Source organism: Phodopus roborovskii, unplaced genomic scaffold, assembly GCF_943737965.1.
Source record: "Phodopus roborovskii unplaced genomic scaffold, PHOROB, whole genome shotgun sequence".
Classification (NCBI taxonomy): domain Eukaryota; kingdom Metazoa; phylum Chordata; class Mammalia; order Rodentia; family Cricetidae; genus Phodopus; species Phodopus roborovskii.
In genome coordinates, this window is record NW_026126460.1 from 7,677,810 (window position 1) to 7,694,659 (window position 16,850).

General features: G+C 35.6%; 1 protein-coding gene across 1 annotated transcript in view; it reads left to right on the plus strand.

The window, feature by feature from the left end:
• Positions 1–16,850, plus strand: part of Nbeal1 (neurobeachin like 1) — a 147,629-nt gene that overhangs the window by 40,047 nt on the left and 90,732 nt on the right. The window contains exons 7-10 of the mRNA XM_051190293.1: positions 5,847–5,932; positions 10,235–10,541; positions 12,740–12,846; positions 16,629–16,715. Coding sequence (XP_051046250.1) covers positions 5,847–5,932; positions 10,235–10,541; positions 12,740–12,846; positions 16,629–16,715 — 587 coding nt within the window. The remainder of the gene's footprint in view (positions 1–5,846; positions 5,933–10,234; positions 10,542–12,739; positions 12,847–16,628; positions 16,716–16,850) is intronic.

Here is a 16,850-nt window from a genome sequence, read left to right on the forward strand (position 1 = left end):
GAAGGTACTAGATAGAATATCAGGTGACCATGTGTGCCTTGGGCCTGGGCTACAGTGAGCTAACCCTATTGTTCTGCCCTGTGTGGGCTTCCACTTGTTTGCCCCTTAGCAAAGGCACTAAATAGGATAGAAGTTGTAGCCGATGTCTACAGTGGCAGAATTAGTCATCTAACAAGAGCTAAATAGTTACACCAATGAAAACACTCAAATTCCATGTTGTAGCATAGGTGAATTAGCAGGATAATCAGAATTCTTAACTTTTTGGTCTTATATTGATAAATCCAAGTTTGCACCTGTCAGTGTATCCTAAGAGCAACCAGGGCCAAAGGATAGTTCCTCAAAGCCATTAAATGCCATTATGAGTTGAACAATATTTTCTCAACTTCATTACCAGTAACAAACCATTCTGATGGATCAAAGGCAATAATATTTTGATATAAACAGAGGTCCATCCTAGATGTATCAGTGGGATACATGAATAAGTATGGATTTGTTGTTTTCAGTAACAGATGGCTTTCTGACATAAACATCTTTAGTCATTCATATATCTCTATCTCAGATTTGAAGATATCCTGATGTCTTGATCATTTCATTGCTATGAAAGAGTACTGGAAAGGCAAGGCTTAGCATATCTTAGCACTGCTGTCTTTCCACTGTCTTTGTCTCATCCTTTGAAAGCTCTTGTCTTTTTTGATTTCAAGTTAAATTATTTGAACAGTGGGGAAATACCCTATCCAGCAACCATGTTTAAAGCAAAAGTACTAGCTCTGGCATAATCAGTTGTAATTGCCGTTAGTCATCTCCTTGAAGAAGAGTATCTAATGTTGAAGTCCAGAGTAGTGGAGGTGGGTAAGTCTATAGATGAAACTTTTATTTTCTTTATTGCCATGAACATAGTTTTAGGCACATATAAAGAACAATTTTTATCTTTATTTTACTCATTTATGTTTTTGGTATTTTGATACAGGATTTCTTTGTGTAGTCCCAACTGCCCTGGAACTCACTTTGTAGATCAGGCTGGTCTTGAACTCCCAGAGATCTGCCTGTCTCTGGCGTTCCAGTGCTGTAATTAAAGGCGTGCATTATCACACCTGGCTTAATTTTTAGTTTTTAAAAATTAGTTTTAGTCATTTTATTTTATGTGAATGCTTTGCTTGTATATATGTCTATGAGCTGCATACATGCTTGGTATCTATTGGAAGTAAGAAGAGGACATCTGATTCTTTGGAACTGGAGTTGATTAGGAACAGGGCTTTACAAGAACAACAAGTGCTTTTAACCACAGAACCATCTCTCAAGCCCCCAGAGAACTAAATTTTATCTTGGGTATAAAAAGGCAAAGACTAGCCAGAACCAAATGTAGATAGCAAGGCAGAGTTTTTTCTAAAACTTTTATTATTGAGAATTTAATGCACATATACGATGGATTATTGTCATATTCTAATTTTCCCCTCCAGTTCCTCCTATATTTCTCTCAAAACATAGCTTTCACAAATTCTGGTTTTGTTTAATAACCCAGTAACTTGAGTTAGTGCTCCCCATTTGTGCATAATAGCAGTCATTCACTGAACATGCCACAACCTCACAAAAGAATGATTCTCCCTCCCAAGTGGTCCTCTGACATCTGTACATGTGCCATACATGAAAATGTGCCTCCTTTCCCATGTGGTAAATAAATAAGTACAAAAGAGGAAAAAGCCAGTGAGTTGTTGACTGTGAGGCTTCATGTAAGTTTGTATTTACACTTGTTTTCCCCATTGAAAAGCAGTTGAGACAGTCTCCTTAACCCTTAGGCAGGCTCTATATAACCTGTTTTTTTTTTTTTTTTTTTTTTTTTTTTAATGGCCTGTTGGTTTGTTAGGCTTAGAGGTCTATTGAATGGAAGACTAGGATTCTTTCTCAAAAAACAGATCTACACAGAGAAAAGAGCATTGATAAACCATGGTCCAAAAGCTGTCTGAAGTCTCAAGAAGGCCTTTGGTAATATTGTTCAGATAAGCTGAATATCCAGGCATAATTTTAAAAAAATCACTTAATGGTCCATCTTTTTAGAAGAGTAAGATCTCTAAGAGGAATGAAGATAGTATCAAATTCCTGGAGATTTGGATATACTCTGAGTGATTTGGGAAGCAGATGAGGGTACATTCTTATTTTGAAGAGCTCTTGAGAAGCTAAATGGAGGAATAATTTCCAGAAGGAGGGCTTCAGATACTTCATTGACCGTTTCAGGTTGAGGTGGAAAGGTCTCTGTCCTGAGCACATATTACCAAAATGCAGCAAGGGATAGTCAGTTGCCTGTTTGGTTGCTGCATCTTCTTTGTTGATTTCCTAAATGACTTCTTATTTGGTGGCCCTTGTAATGGACTGCTGCTATTTCAGCCAGCAAATGTTTGTCTCTAATGAAGTTAGAATCTGAAATCCATAGTTGGTGTAACTGTTTTTATCATTAAGGTAAATTCTTTTCCTCCAGAGGGCAGTGTGTGCATGTATTATCAAGAAAGGTATTTAACTTCAGGGTCCCTAGTTGCCCATTTGCTCTGGTTAAGTTCCAGCACAAGTTAAGCCTAGTCTTGTAACCAGCTGTGCTGATTTCTGGGTGGCAGAAATCAGGCTTCTGTGATACTGAAAGTGGGTTATTGTTCTTCATTTCTGACATAGGAACTGCTGTTGGCGAACCATATTGCATGTATCAATTTTGAATAAGGTAAACGATACTCTGGGGTAGGAAATAAAGTAGAGGAGTTGAGGTGGAACACTGTTGTAAAATGTTTCAAAGTTATCAAGTAGTGGGCGTTATAAAATAAGAGTATGTAAACCTGTGGGATATTTAGGATTTAATAGAGAGGTTATTTGGTGTAAGATATAAACAGACTGGAGAGCCAAAAGTAAATTGAAGGACTTTTTCTCTTAAGAGAGCCATGACAGTTATTATTCTACTATTCTTCTCTTCTCTTCTCTTCTCTTCTCTTCTCTTCTCTTCTGTTCTCTTCTCTTCTCTTCTCTTCTCTGCTCCCCTCCGCCCTCTCCCTCCCCCTCCCAGTTGCTTTGATTAAAGGCTATTCTAATGCATCTGGGCAACTGAGCCAGTTTTAATAAATATTCTACAAGTAGGTAGATAGCTTTGACCTAGGGCATAGTTGAGAACTCCAGGGCTGCACCCTGATATTTGGTAACATACAGTTTAAAAGGACTGTCAGGTTGTAATAACCTCCAAAGCTGGAGCCCTGAGTAAAGCAGAGTTTAATTTATCAAAAGACTTCTCCTGTTTTTATTCTTATGAAGAACTAGTTTGCTTCCTTGTGGGAATTCATTTAGAAGCTTATCCATAAAGCCATAACTAGGAAACCAAACTGTATAGTAACTTGTTAGTTTTTCAAAGGCTCTAAACTGTTTTCTAGTGGTAGGCTTTAAGAAAGATGTGGATGGCTTTGATAGGATCAGATGCCTTCAGTCAAATCAACGTGTTGAGTTCTGTTTCAATGTTGTACGGTGGGAGTGTAGTGATCATGCTTATTTGTTCTGATGTCTCTCCTGACATTGAGGTAACTTGTGGAACTTTTGTCATCCAAAGCATCCTTCAGCATCACTTTCTCTTTTTTCATCGCCTTTACTTTCTTTTACTCTTGGCTTTGGATGAGATAGAATTGTTTTGTTTTGTTTTCCATTTTTGTTACAATTTTCATGAAAAGGGACTTCAGATAACATTTTTGCTACTTTATTAGCTACTTTTTTTTGGTAGCACAATGTTCCTCCCTACATGCGTTAAAATTGTATACATTTTGCCAGATATTAATACAAGTACCTTAGGAAGCTTTTAAAATAGAAAAAAAAAAGTCTCTGCGTTTATGTGTTGTACATGCTTACACAAATGTCAGAGAAGGTTCTACCTGTGAATCCTGGTGGTTGAATTTAAGCCATCAGACTTGGCAGCAATTGGCTTTACCTGCTGAGCCTTCTCACTGCCCATCCTGCAAGTTTTTGATTAAAGAATATATGGTATGTATTTTTTTTATAACCTTTATACTATTTCTTTTCTTGAGTTTCCCCAGGGCTGAATGAAACACCCATCTTACATCTTAGTATAAGATTATAAAATCGTTTTGCTTACACCATCTTTGTAGTTTTTGCCTGCTTGTGGAATTTTACTTTATCTTATGAGAATTGTTACTCAACCACAAAATAAGTGCTATATGTGTTTTTGAAGCACCTGGTATAACTTTTTCCATTCCAGTATTCTGCTTTGCAAATCCCAGTTGGCCCAGTGTCTCCTAACATTGATTTCTGGCCCCTGAACTCAGTAAACAGCCCTGGTCTTTTAGGGTCCTCCCATTCTGTGCAGTGATTCTGAAAGTGTCTCTAAAAAGAAATCTGATCCTTGAGTTCAACATGTTTGCTTTCTCCTATGTATAACAGTTTTCTGGGACATACTTTGTTCATTTTTATACTGTTTAAAACAGGAAAGCATGTGTATGCCAGTTATTCCAACATAACTGTAATGGTTTAATTCTTTCTGTTAGTATATTTTACAACTATATTTGACAGTATTATATATAAAGTAGGATATCTATAATATTGTTGTATGCATATGTAATAAAGGCAAAACTGTATTATAGAATTAAAAAGAAAGGACAAATAAGGGCTTGGCAGATGGCTCAATCAGTGAAGTACTTGATGTGCAGACATGAGGACCCACACAGTACATGTCTGTAATTCCAGTGTTCAGGGGCAGAGTCAAGAAGGATCACATACGTGTACACAATGCAACACCCTTCCCCAAATTGGTGGGGAAACAACAGTTTATCAGTAGAGAACTGGTTAATGAAATGTTCATCATGCTGTTTTGTTTTGTTATTTTGGTGATAAAGATGAATAATTTAAATTATCTGTTAATTACAGTAGTATCCATAATGTAATAAATTAAAAAAACTAAAAAGTATGTTCAGTACAGTCAGTTTTCCCTATCCATGACCTGTACATCTGCAGATAGAGCTAACTGTAGCTTGAAAACATGCAGTTGTTTTCATCTCCTAAACAGTTCAGCGTTAGAGTGAGTACATACTATTTACATCTTTAGCTAGTCTAACTAATCTAGAGATATTTAATGAATATTGGAGGATTGTCATAGGTTACAAGCATATTCTGCATCATTTTTCTCAGGGGCTTCAGCATCTATGGCTTTTTGTATTTAGATGTGAGGGTTCTAGAATCAATATTCCCTGAATTCCTGAAAAAGGCTATATATTGTACAGCTGCTTTTTTTCTTTAAAAAAAAAAAAAAATTTTTTTTTTTTTTTTTTTAAGGTAGAGGTATGTTGGCAAGTTGAGGAAAAGGTCAGAGGGAAATTTTTTCTAATATTTTGTTTTGTTTTCTTGCCTTGATTTTTCTTTGACATGTGCATTTATAGCATTTAAAAGCAGCAGGATATTTTATTATACTAAAAGACATATTAGATGCTAGAATTTTGGGATATATCATGATCTTTGGAGTAGATTTAGGAAATCTTTTTTATTTCACTCTTTCATTTTGTAACTCACTAAAGTTAAGTGTCAGCTGGTAAGCAAACAGAAGTGATTTAAGTTAGGACAGGGTTAAGTTCTAGTTCTCTCACTTAGTAACCATATCACTTCAGATGAGATAACTTACAGTAGCTTATTTATAATGGTACAGGGTGTCCTTATGAGAAGTAAATGAGATATGACCAGTGTTTGTGAGCCTTGCCCTTTGACAGATTTTAGTCTTTGCACATAGAGTTCTTCATGTGTCAGTTTCAAGCATTCCTTAGACATGACTTGTGTTCTGAAATAGAAATCTTATTTATTTGTTTATTTGTGTATTATATTTACAGAATGTTTTCAGGAAAGTGAACATCTCAAGGAAAGTCTTAAGTGTTGCTTATTGCATCTCTTTGGAGCCATTGTAGCCGGTGGGCAGGTGAGGACAGTGTTGAAAGTTAATGTATAAGTAGTAGTTAACAGCACAAACGTCTCTTCATGGATTACTTAATGAATTCTGTCTTTTATAACTTGATGCTTCAAATAACTTTTAAATTTAATAAATTTTATAAATTTAATAAAATTTAAATTTATATCTTATTTAAAACTATACTTCTTAAAATCTTCTAGAAAACCTAAGTAACATTAACACTGACAATATTATTGGATGAGTTTTGGTTCTTATTTCTCTTGGCTTTTAGTTATTAGTTATTATTTTAAAGTATAAAGGAAATCAGTGTTACTGGAGGTGTGAAGAAATAAAATTCTAGTCAGTTTGATACCCAAAGTCATGAATTTAATCATTTTGTTGTCTACTTGCAATTACTAAATTTATTTATACAACTATGTATGTACAAAAGTATGTCTCTGGCAACCTGATTGTAATTACCTGTTGCCAACTGTTTAATAATTTAGAGAACATTATACTTATTTTCTTAAATCTTGTAGTTTAAATGAAAGGTTCTTTACCCTTTTGTACATTTTGTGTACTCGTTTTGGAGTTTGTAAAGCTACTTATCAGACTTTTTAAATGTTTAATGTAAAATATGTATCATAAAAGAAACACAACCTCAAAATTCAGTTACTGAAATGGTAATAAAACAATTCTGTGACATAGTGATATGTGCTTTTGTGTGGTCCTGGAATTGAGTTTATGGTCCCATACATGATAAAGGCAAATACTCATGCTGTTGAGCTATACTCCAGCCCCAGCCCCACCATGGCTTTTTATAATGCATAAAACAACAGGATACAGTAGTGAGTCAGGCATGGTGCTTTAAAGCTTTAGTCAGAGCTGGGCAGGTAGTTGATTCAAGAGGATTCCTTGAGCCTAGGAGTTTGAAATAACAGCATAAATAACCTAGGAAGAACCTATATTTGATCTTGCTATGTTGTAACAGCTGTTATATATGAAAGTACATAATATAATTTTTATTGGTATCAATCACAAGTACTACTTACATTGCTGTGTTTTGTTGTTTACATTGAAATTTGAATGAAATACTAAATTTCAGAAAGAGACTACTAGAAATAAAAGACATTTTTTTTTTATTCAAGTTTTTAGACTGAGTTCCCTCTGTTTCCCCTTCCTGTCCTATTTATTTATTTATTTATTTATTTACTTACTTACTTATTTATTTTTGGTTTTTCGAGACAGGGTTTCTCTATGTAGCTTTGGTTGTCCTGAACTCGACCAAGCTAACCTCAAACTGCTTCTGCCTCCTGAGAGTCACCAACGCCCTGCACAAAGGCTCTTTCTTATGCCAGCAAGAACTTTTAATTACATAGCAACAGGACATTCTTTATCCATTAATGTATCGTTCATCTTAAGAAGATTGTTATCTTATATCAGGTGCTAGTCCTTACAATCCACCAGGAAGCCCAGGCTGGGACCCTGGATATTGGATCACACTTGAGTTTTATTTGGAGATTTGAGAGAATACTGTTTTATTCTCAAGTAAATGCAATAACAGATTGTTTGGTATATCCATGTTTAATCCCTCTTTTCTTTTTCAGATAGGAATTTAAGCCGAAATTCTCTGTCTTTTCTGTTTTTTGTTTCTATCTATATTCTCATATTTCTCATTAAATAGTCTTATGTCCAGTGCATATTCACACCTGTCACTTTTAAATTACTACTAAATTTTCTTTCTCTGGTTCATTTATCCTATCCCCTTTTTAGAATCCATTGTCTTTATTTAGGCTTCCTGGTAGAGTTTGTGCACTTCTTTTGATCCTGGTGGAAGATAGCAGTCTTCCTATGATGAAAGGAACAGTGCTCTAGATCTTACTTTCTGTTTGTTTCCCTGCGTAGCCTTGGCTGTACTGGAACTCACTCTATAGATCAGGCTGTCCTTGAACTCAGAATCTACTTGCCTCTGCCTCCAGAGTACTGGGCTTAAAGGTATGCACCACCACTGCCCAACCTTACTTTTTTTTGTTTTTTTACTGTTGTGAATAAGAATTGGTAGATAAACATGAAAAAAAAAATAGTAATGGTGGTGTTGACTGATGGGGAGCCTATGCGGGTCTCATTCATCTTTGAGTACCTAGAGCCATGTTCTTGTTAGTACTCGTGGGTTATGAAGCTTAAAGATAATTCTGTAATGAGCAGTTACCATGAAAAAGGAAATAAGTACCAGTGACTCAATTTATTATGTTACATGCTAAAACTCCTCAGAATCTTTGTGATCAGGCCATAGTTAGTTAGACTTTCTGAAGTCATAAGGTTATTTGCTGGGTGTTGGGTCAGGATAAGGAAATTTTAGTTGAGTTGAATATTTGATGATATAAGAATGAGCTTACCATTGGGAAAAGAAAAAAGAAAAAGTCTGATAATGAGACTTTCACAAAGCATTGTGCTTGACTTGTTACTGACATATTTGTCTTTTAGATTGGTGAATATGCAGAAGAGAACCTGTTGGGTTTTGATAAATGCAAGGACATTGGTGTGACCCAGTTTTGAAATGTGTCTGTCTCACAGAGGTTGAGCTCAGATCAATTATTTGTCTTTAGATTATTTATAATGTGAAAAACAGTGAGATTTACAGGATATTTATAATGACTAAAGGACACATGGTCAAGGTAAAACAATGAACAGAATGGCCTGTACTTGTAAAAACAAAGATAGGATTGTATCTCATTTGCTGAACAACAATTATCCGAGCTTAATTTAGTTTATTTTTGTCTCTGAATCAAAAAGTGTATGTGTGAGTTGTTGTTGTAGCTTAGTGATGCAGCACATGCTTAGCATGTCACAGTTCTGGGTTCATCCCCTAGCACTTTTGAGGAAAGAAAGAAAATAAAAAGGGACTCTTGATTCCTTCTGAATGTCAGTTTCTTAGGAGCAGTAGTATTTGACCATAATGTTGGCATTTGAACCACAAAAATGGGGTCATGAAGGAAATACTGACACGAGCAAACTATCTTTTCAGGAGATTTCTTTTCCCTCCCTTCTTCCTCCCTCCCCCTCCCCTTCTTAAGTCTCACTATATAGTACTGGCTGTCTTGGAACTCACTTTGTAGATCAGGTCTGCATGCCTCTGCCTCTCAGGTACTGGGACTAGAGATGTGTTCCCCTGCATCTGCTCAGTCCTGTGATGTAAAAGGGCCAAAGGTGTCCAGATGATAAAATTCACTTCCTGGGCCTTCTTATGAGCAGGTGAAGTAGGCAGTATGATCTTTATTGTTGGTAGCCATGTGTCCAAGAAAACATTATGGGTTCTAGTAGTAAGAGTTTTAGGGGAGATTAAATACTGGGTATGCCATCAGTACTTTCTTCTATAATACTAGTTATTGTTAATATTATTACTGGTAATAGCAAGACTGAGTGACCTACGAACTATTGCACGATTATGTTCATCACATATTCTTTTTACCCTGCATTACTGGACAGTGAACCTAGGGCTTCACATGTGTTAGACATTGCGCTAGCACTGAACTGTATATACTCCCACCCTTTTTTTCACAATTAAAGTTTGAGACAGTCTAACTAAATTGTCTGTTTTAGTCTCGAACTCACTTTGCAGCCCAAGCAAGGTTTGGACTTTTTGGTCCTCTTGCCTTAACCTCCCCCAAGTAGCGGGGTCTGGCTTCATTATATTTCAACAGCAACCACTTACTTAATATAAGGAGTTTCAGAAGTGTTTGTAGAATCAGCCTGTCATTTTATATAACTAAGTCATTTGTGATGGATTTATTGTAAATAACAAAATCTAAGAGAGGTTCAATGAAACTGATGTTTTAAAAATCTTGGCTAAGAAATTTAAATGCAGGCAGTGGGTAGAGGAACTCTGAGAAATGTTCATGGACTAAGAACTTTTGGGTGTCCTGTTTTACTTTCTGTATACTGCCTACAATTTAATTCTTTGATTTTTTTTTTTCTTTCTAATGTAGGTGGTTCTAAGCATTGTGTCTGCTCTCCAGGCTGGGGGAAAAAATAAAAATAAAAAAACAAAGAAACTTCTTTTCACTTGTAAAGAATACTCTGTTCTTATGAGCAGAACTATCTTACATGATTACTTTTAGCTGCAAAAGATGGAAAGTGAGCTTCAGATTAGTAGTGAGCAAAATAAGGCTTACATATGGGTAACATTTGCAGTGTCTATTGAGTTTATTGTAATAACTTTGTTAATTTATTGAAAAGAAACAGTTACCATAAGCTTACTAATTCTCTGTTATTGCAAACATATACCACCTCTTTTAGATTTCATTTTATATTTTATTGTCTTTATTGTTTCAGAGGAATGCTTTGCAAGCAATTTCTCCAGCCACCATGGAAGTTCTCATGCGAGTTTTGTCTGATTGTGATTCATGGGAGGAAGGAGATCCTGAGGAAGTGGGTAGGAAGAGAGAACTAACTTTGAAATGCCTCACACAAGTGGTACATATCCTTCTTACTAGCAGCTCTGACCAGCGTCAGGTGGAAACCAGTACCATACTGGAGAACTATTTTAAATTGCTCAATTCAGATCACTCAGCTTTACCTAAACAGAGGAGGTCCAGGAGGTGGGAAAGCCAGTTCATAGCTCTGCAGATTAAGATGCTCAGTAAGTGCTCAATAAAGTTCTTTTCTTGGTTCATTTTTGCTTTCTTATTCTCAGTTTCTTTTGAAATACTGGTCTATTGTATTAAAAATATTGGCTGTTTAGTTCAGATAATGAGTATTTATATTTTTGACTGCCAAATAATTAGTATGGACTTGGTTTGTTTACATTTTTACTTTATCAAGGAGAAATGTGTTTATTGTTTTTTGATAGTCTATTCCATTAAAGTATCTGTGCTAAAAAGAAAGTTATGACTAAAATTGCCAGGAAGATTAAGTTTTTTGAAGGTGTACTTTTTTTACTTATGGCAAAAATAGATAAATACTTTTCTAGTATTTCTATTCTTTTAGAACATGACATCCAGTTATCATAGAGGACCCTTGTGTCTTTGTTTCCTTTCCTTCTCTTTGTGTTGATTGTTTTATGTCTCTGTGCAAATATACCTGTTCTCTGTGCTTTGCAAATTCCCTAATCAGTTCATAAGATTTCTTTTTTTCCTTCAAAATGACAACAATTCATTTTTGTTTTGGTTACAGTGTTGTAGTACATACTTTCTTTCTATTGTTTTAATCAACAATAGGTGACTCACACTCATTATTCCCTTCCAAAGGATAAATGTATGGGGAGTCAGATACTCAGCAATTTTTCCAAAGTCTCTCAGCCCCTATTGAGCAGAACAGGCACGGAAAGGCAAAGGCTCTGATGATACAGGCCCATACTCTGTGAATAACTAGCTTTGTGATCCTGAAGGGAGAATAATGCATGGCAAAACTAGTGATACTGCAAGTGCATTCCAGACTTCAGATTCTAGATGAAACATACCAGTTGGTCATTGCTTACTTTTTATTGCTCATCTAAATCCCCATTTTAGTTTTATATGTAGGGATGAATATTTGGAAATGACAATAACTATATATGTATGTATGTATGTATGTATGTATGTATATATATAACCTAATATAAAAAGAAATGTTCCCCTTTATCTCAGTAATTTGTGTTGTGTGAAATAGAGCACCGGATAAGATACAGAACTACAGCTTGCCATTTCCCATCAGATTTCTCGAGTGTCTCATGATCGTCTTGTACACTGGACTTTAAAGTTTCATTGATGGAGCCTACAATGACAATTTACTATGTTGTGAATTGTGATCAATATTTTATATGATTCTGTGTTCCCTGTGTTAAATTTTTAAATAACTGTACTTATTACAGAGGCAGATATTGACATTGCAGCTAAACTAGGAAACTTATTAAGAAAAAAAAGAAAGTAAACGTTTTTATATCTTGGCTGGGTAGTGGTGACACATGCCTTTAATCCTTCCTAGTACTCAGGAGGCAGAGGCAGGAGAATCTCTGAGTTTGAGGCCAGCCTGATCTACAAAGTGAGTTCCAGGATAGTCAGTGCAATTATATAGAGAAACCTTGTCTAGAAAAACAAAACAAACAAACAAAAAATTATATCTCACCCTCAGATAATAAGAACTAGTAATGGTTTGGTGTGTAAACTCATATGTACATGTGTACGTGGAAGTTTTTGTCCTACCTAGTTCCGTAGCCATTCAGTCCCAGATAAACACACAGAAGCTTATATTAATTATAAACTGTTGCTCAGGCTTCTTATTGGCTAGCACTCTCTTAATTGTTAATCCATTTCTATTAATCTATGTATCTTCCCATAGTCTTGGTTTACCAGTGATGCCTGGACCTCTTGCTTCCTTGGCAGCTAAATGTTATCTCCCTGACCCCACCTACTACCTTTCTCTATCCCTGTTTGGACTTTCTGCCTGGCTAAATCCTGCATGTCCATTGGCTGAAACAGTTTTATTCATCAACAAATAAGAAAAACATATTCACAGCATACAGACGGCTATCTACCATCAATAGTGTTGGCTACTAAATATCATAAACAGATACTGCTTATTAATATCAAATCAGACAAAAGCCTCATAAAAGAACAACTAAGGAAGTTGCTGAAAAATATTTGCCAGTCTTATGTAAAATTTAAACTAGCTTGAATTATAAAACATGAAAATGTTCACTTTTCTTAATTACGACTTTTGTTTTCTGTTCCTCATCTATATTATTTCCAATTAATTTACGTCTGTTCTGTCAACTGAAAAGCCTAACTTTAAAATGATGATGATATATTTTTGATTTCAAATTTTCACTTTTACATGAGTGATTTTGTTTTTAATTTATAGATACCATCACAGCCATGTTAGACTGCGCAGACAGGCCTGTTCTTCAGGCCATTTTTCTTAACAGTAATTGCTTTGAACATCTCATACGACTTCTACAGAACTGCAAGGTACTTTATTAAATTTTTTTTTATATTTATGAACATTTGTTTGTTTGCCTATTTACTTGTGTGTGGGGACATGTGCCATAGCAGGAATATGGAGGTCAGAGAACAACTTGTGGGGGTTGGTTTTATTCTTCTAGCATGTGGGACTTAGGAAGTAAATTCAGATCATCAGGCTTGGCAGTAAGTGCTTTATCCTTCTGAACTATCTTATTAGCATTGCTTTTTACTTTTAAAAATGTTATTATTTTAGTTGGGCATAGTGGTGCATGCCTTTGATCTCAGTGTTTAGGAGGCAAAGGCAGGAGGATCTCTAGGAGTTTGAGGCCAATCTCATGTATGTAGTAAGTTCTAGGACAGCCAGAGCTACACAGTGAGAATCTGTCTCAAAAAAGCAAACAAGCAAGAAGGGTTTATTTTGATTCAAATTTGAGCATGTCATTACCAAAAGTTTTGTTGTTAATTTGTGTTTGCATTTCAGTACATAGCCAAGTTTTACCTTTTTTTTTTAAACCAGATAAACTTTTAATTATCATTATGAAACTAGACTGTATTAGTATATGCATACTCACCCCATCTTAGAGGTGAGAAAAGGTTTATACCTGTCCAAGATTACAAAGCCAGTGAGAGACAGAAGCAGGATTCCAGCCAAGGCTGTTCTCTCTAAGAGTATGTAATTATCACCAGCCACTGTGCCTCTCATGCTCTCACTTAGCCCAACATAGGCTAGACAGAGAGTAGCAGCATTCAGTAGTCATACATTCTGGTCCAGGAACTAGGCAAATACCCAAATCCTCCAATCTCAGAAGAGCCTGTTAAATTTACTCACTGTCCAGGAACTTGTTTGTAGACCAGGCTGGCCTTGAACTGATAGAGATCCACCTGCCTCTGTCTCTTCATTGCTGGGATTAAAGACATGTGCCACCACCACCTGGTGACAATTACAGTTTTTTTATTGACAATATATCATCTTATGAACATAGTTATGATTTCTGAATATTTAAAAATACTTGAAATCTTGTGAAAATTTAAGTTCTGAAATATTGCTTTCTGTATCATTTTATTACTGCTTTTAATAAACAAGTCATTTAGTCTGTTTTATACAATAATGCAGAATTGAATGATTTTACTGTTTAAACATCCATCCTTACTGAAAATACTCCAACTAAAGCTGTCAGGTAGCAAAACTAATTTATGGATTGATGGAAAACTTTAAACTGACCGTTGGTAGTTTTCTTTGAAAACTTATTGTGTGTATGCGTGTGTGTTTGTGTGTGTTTGTGCGCGCGTGTGCGTGCATGTGTTTGTGTATCTGCGTGATGTAAATGGGTGTGCATATGCCAAAATGTGCATCTGAAGATCAGAGGACATCTGGGGATGGAACTCAGGTTGATGGGCTTGTGCAGCAAGTACTTTTAACAGAGCTGCTTGTTGTCCTTTGCTGTTGGTAGCTTCTCTGGCATTTTTGTAGATGATATTCACCAATTTATATATGTGTTCATTTCCCAAGAATTTGGGTAAAGGTTTTTGTGTTTGGCAACTAAGATTCATTATAATGTAAAGTTCTTATATATGTTTAGAATATATATTGTATGGCATCAAATACTAGACTTTCATGATTAGATGTGATGAATGTTAATATTTTATTAATCCTTTGAGTTTTGTACTGTGCATTTTGATGATCCAATGATATTTTACTTACAAGATAAATCACAACCTATAGGATTTAAAACCATCCTTTTGGCTTGACTCAGACCGCCTGAATATGGGTCTCAGCTAGAAGGACTGAGCAGTCTAAGGGATCTCTGACAGTGGAACCAGGATGTATTCCTGGTGCACAAAAGGACTTTGCGGACACATCCCCCATGGAGGGATACTGCCTTAACCTAGAGACAGGAGAGAAGTCCTAGTCCCTACTTCAAATAACTTGACAGATCTACTTGACCCCACCTGGATAGCATAGCCCTACATGTGGAATGGGGGTGGAGGGGTGGGAGGGGAGGGTGGTCAGGGTGCATGTGAGGGAGGAGAGAGGGTAAGAGGGAGGGAGAAGGAACTGGGATTGACCTGTAAAATAAAAAAAAAAAATTAAAAAAAAATAAGGCTGAAGTCTTATGCTTTCTGACTATGTCTTAACGTTTTAGATTTATATTTTCTGTTTTAAGAGCAAGACCTTTAAAAATATTCTTTGTGTAGACTGGTGTGGTACCAGGGATCAGATTTGGGTTGTGCTTTACTAGTGAGTTAGATCCCTGGCCCTAGAGACTACTTAATTTTACTTTTGTTTGAACATCCCAATTCCTTTGCACATCAGTAGTAAAGAAATTAATTTCATTTGTAATTTTTCCTTCTAATATTGGCTTTCATTTTTGAAATCCCTATTATGTGCTAGACATTATGCAAATAAACCATAGATTATATATTGTGTAACCTGCATGATTATTGGATGGGACAGGTAAATAAGCTTGGAGATGTAGCAAACAACTGGGGATATAATTCAGTTGTAGAGTACCTTCCTAAGTGTGTACCACACACATACATACACACACTCTCTCTCAGTGATATTAAGAATCATTTACAGATTTTACCAGTTTAGGTAGCACAAGTTCAACCCAAGTAATCAAGAAGTTGAATGAAACCAAGATGTAAATCAAGGTCTCTGATTCCAAAGCCTAATCTTGCTTTAAGATTTCCATGTATTCTTGCGTCCCATATTACACTACACTGCTGCCAGGATTCTTTTATATTGTATCATTTACACATGTAATTCAACCTTTTCCATTTCTGAAATAACAGAATTTCCTAAGAAATTCCTTAGGATGCTTTTAGTTTTTTTCTAAATCTTTCTTTCCATTTCACTTTCATTTGAAGTTTCTTTCTCCTCATTGAGTTGACAGAAGCCAAAACCTTTTGGGATGCTGACTTAATACACTGAAACTAAAGTACTCAATGACTTTGTTTCATGTAAAAGAGTAATTGTGGGCCAGTGATACAGCTCATTGGGTAAAGGTCCCTCAAATGACCAGCGTTTGACCTGTGGAACCCATGTAAAGGTGTGAGGAGCGAATTATTCCATAAAGCTGTCCTTTGATCTCTACAAGTGCACTGTGGCATATGCTTCTCCCCTTTAATGCACACACATATATGCTTCCACTATAATAAGTTTTTTAGACACTTAATTATAATCCCCATGTGTGCCAGAGAGATTTCCCCAGTTTCCCTTTCCAGACTACACAGTAAAAAATGCAATAGGGTCTGCTGAAGAGTATTTTTTTTTTTAAAATAAAATGTGAGATCAGATAAATTTGGGCAGTCAGTACTGCACACTGACTTCCATTGGCAAGCTACACACTAGTCTCTTTGGGACTCTGAGAAATATTTTTGGAAAGAGCTCCTCTTAATGTTAGCTTAATAGGATTTTGCAAATGTATTAATGTAAGCATGTTTTTTTCTATAGTGTCTTATCTATCTCAGTAGCAACTTTCTTATATGAATGTCATCCTTTGCTTATTCTTTAAGAATTTGGGAATATTGTTAGTTATTGCTGTATATTTTAATAATTCTTGAGTTCTAAAGGAGAGTTGTATCTATAATAGTTATGTAGTATGTAAACTACTATTAAATTGTTATTCAGAAAGCAAATCATAATCTATTTTTTGGAAGTGATGTACTTTTCATGTGGATTCTTGGATAATTTTTCAAGAGACATGGAAATCCAGCTGGACCTTCTGCTTTTAGGTAACAATTTAATGTTCTTTCTCCATTATTCTTGTCTCTGTTTTTAACAGCTATTTTTAAATGCTCACAGTATGGTGGCAGACAAGAACGAGAAAGACCTTGCCAACCAATTACTGACAGAGATAAGTGAGGACCAGGTATCTCCAACACCTGCATCTTGTTTCAGCTGAAGCCCAGAATCAATCAATGGGTTAACTGTTCCTGTGCTTTTCTTCTTATTTCTCCAAAACCACAAACCTTTTAATTCTAGTAATTATTTATTTTTCAAGATT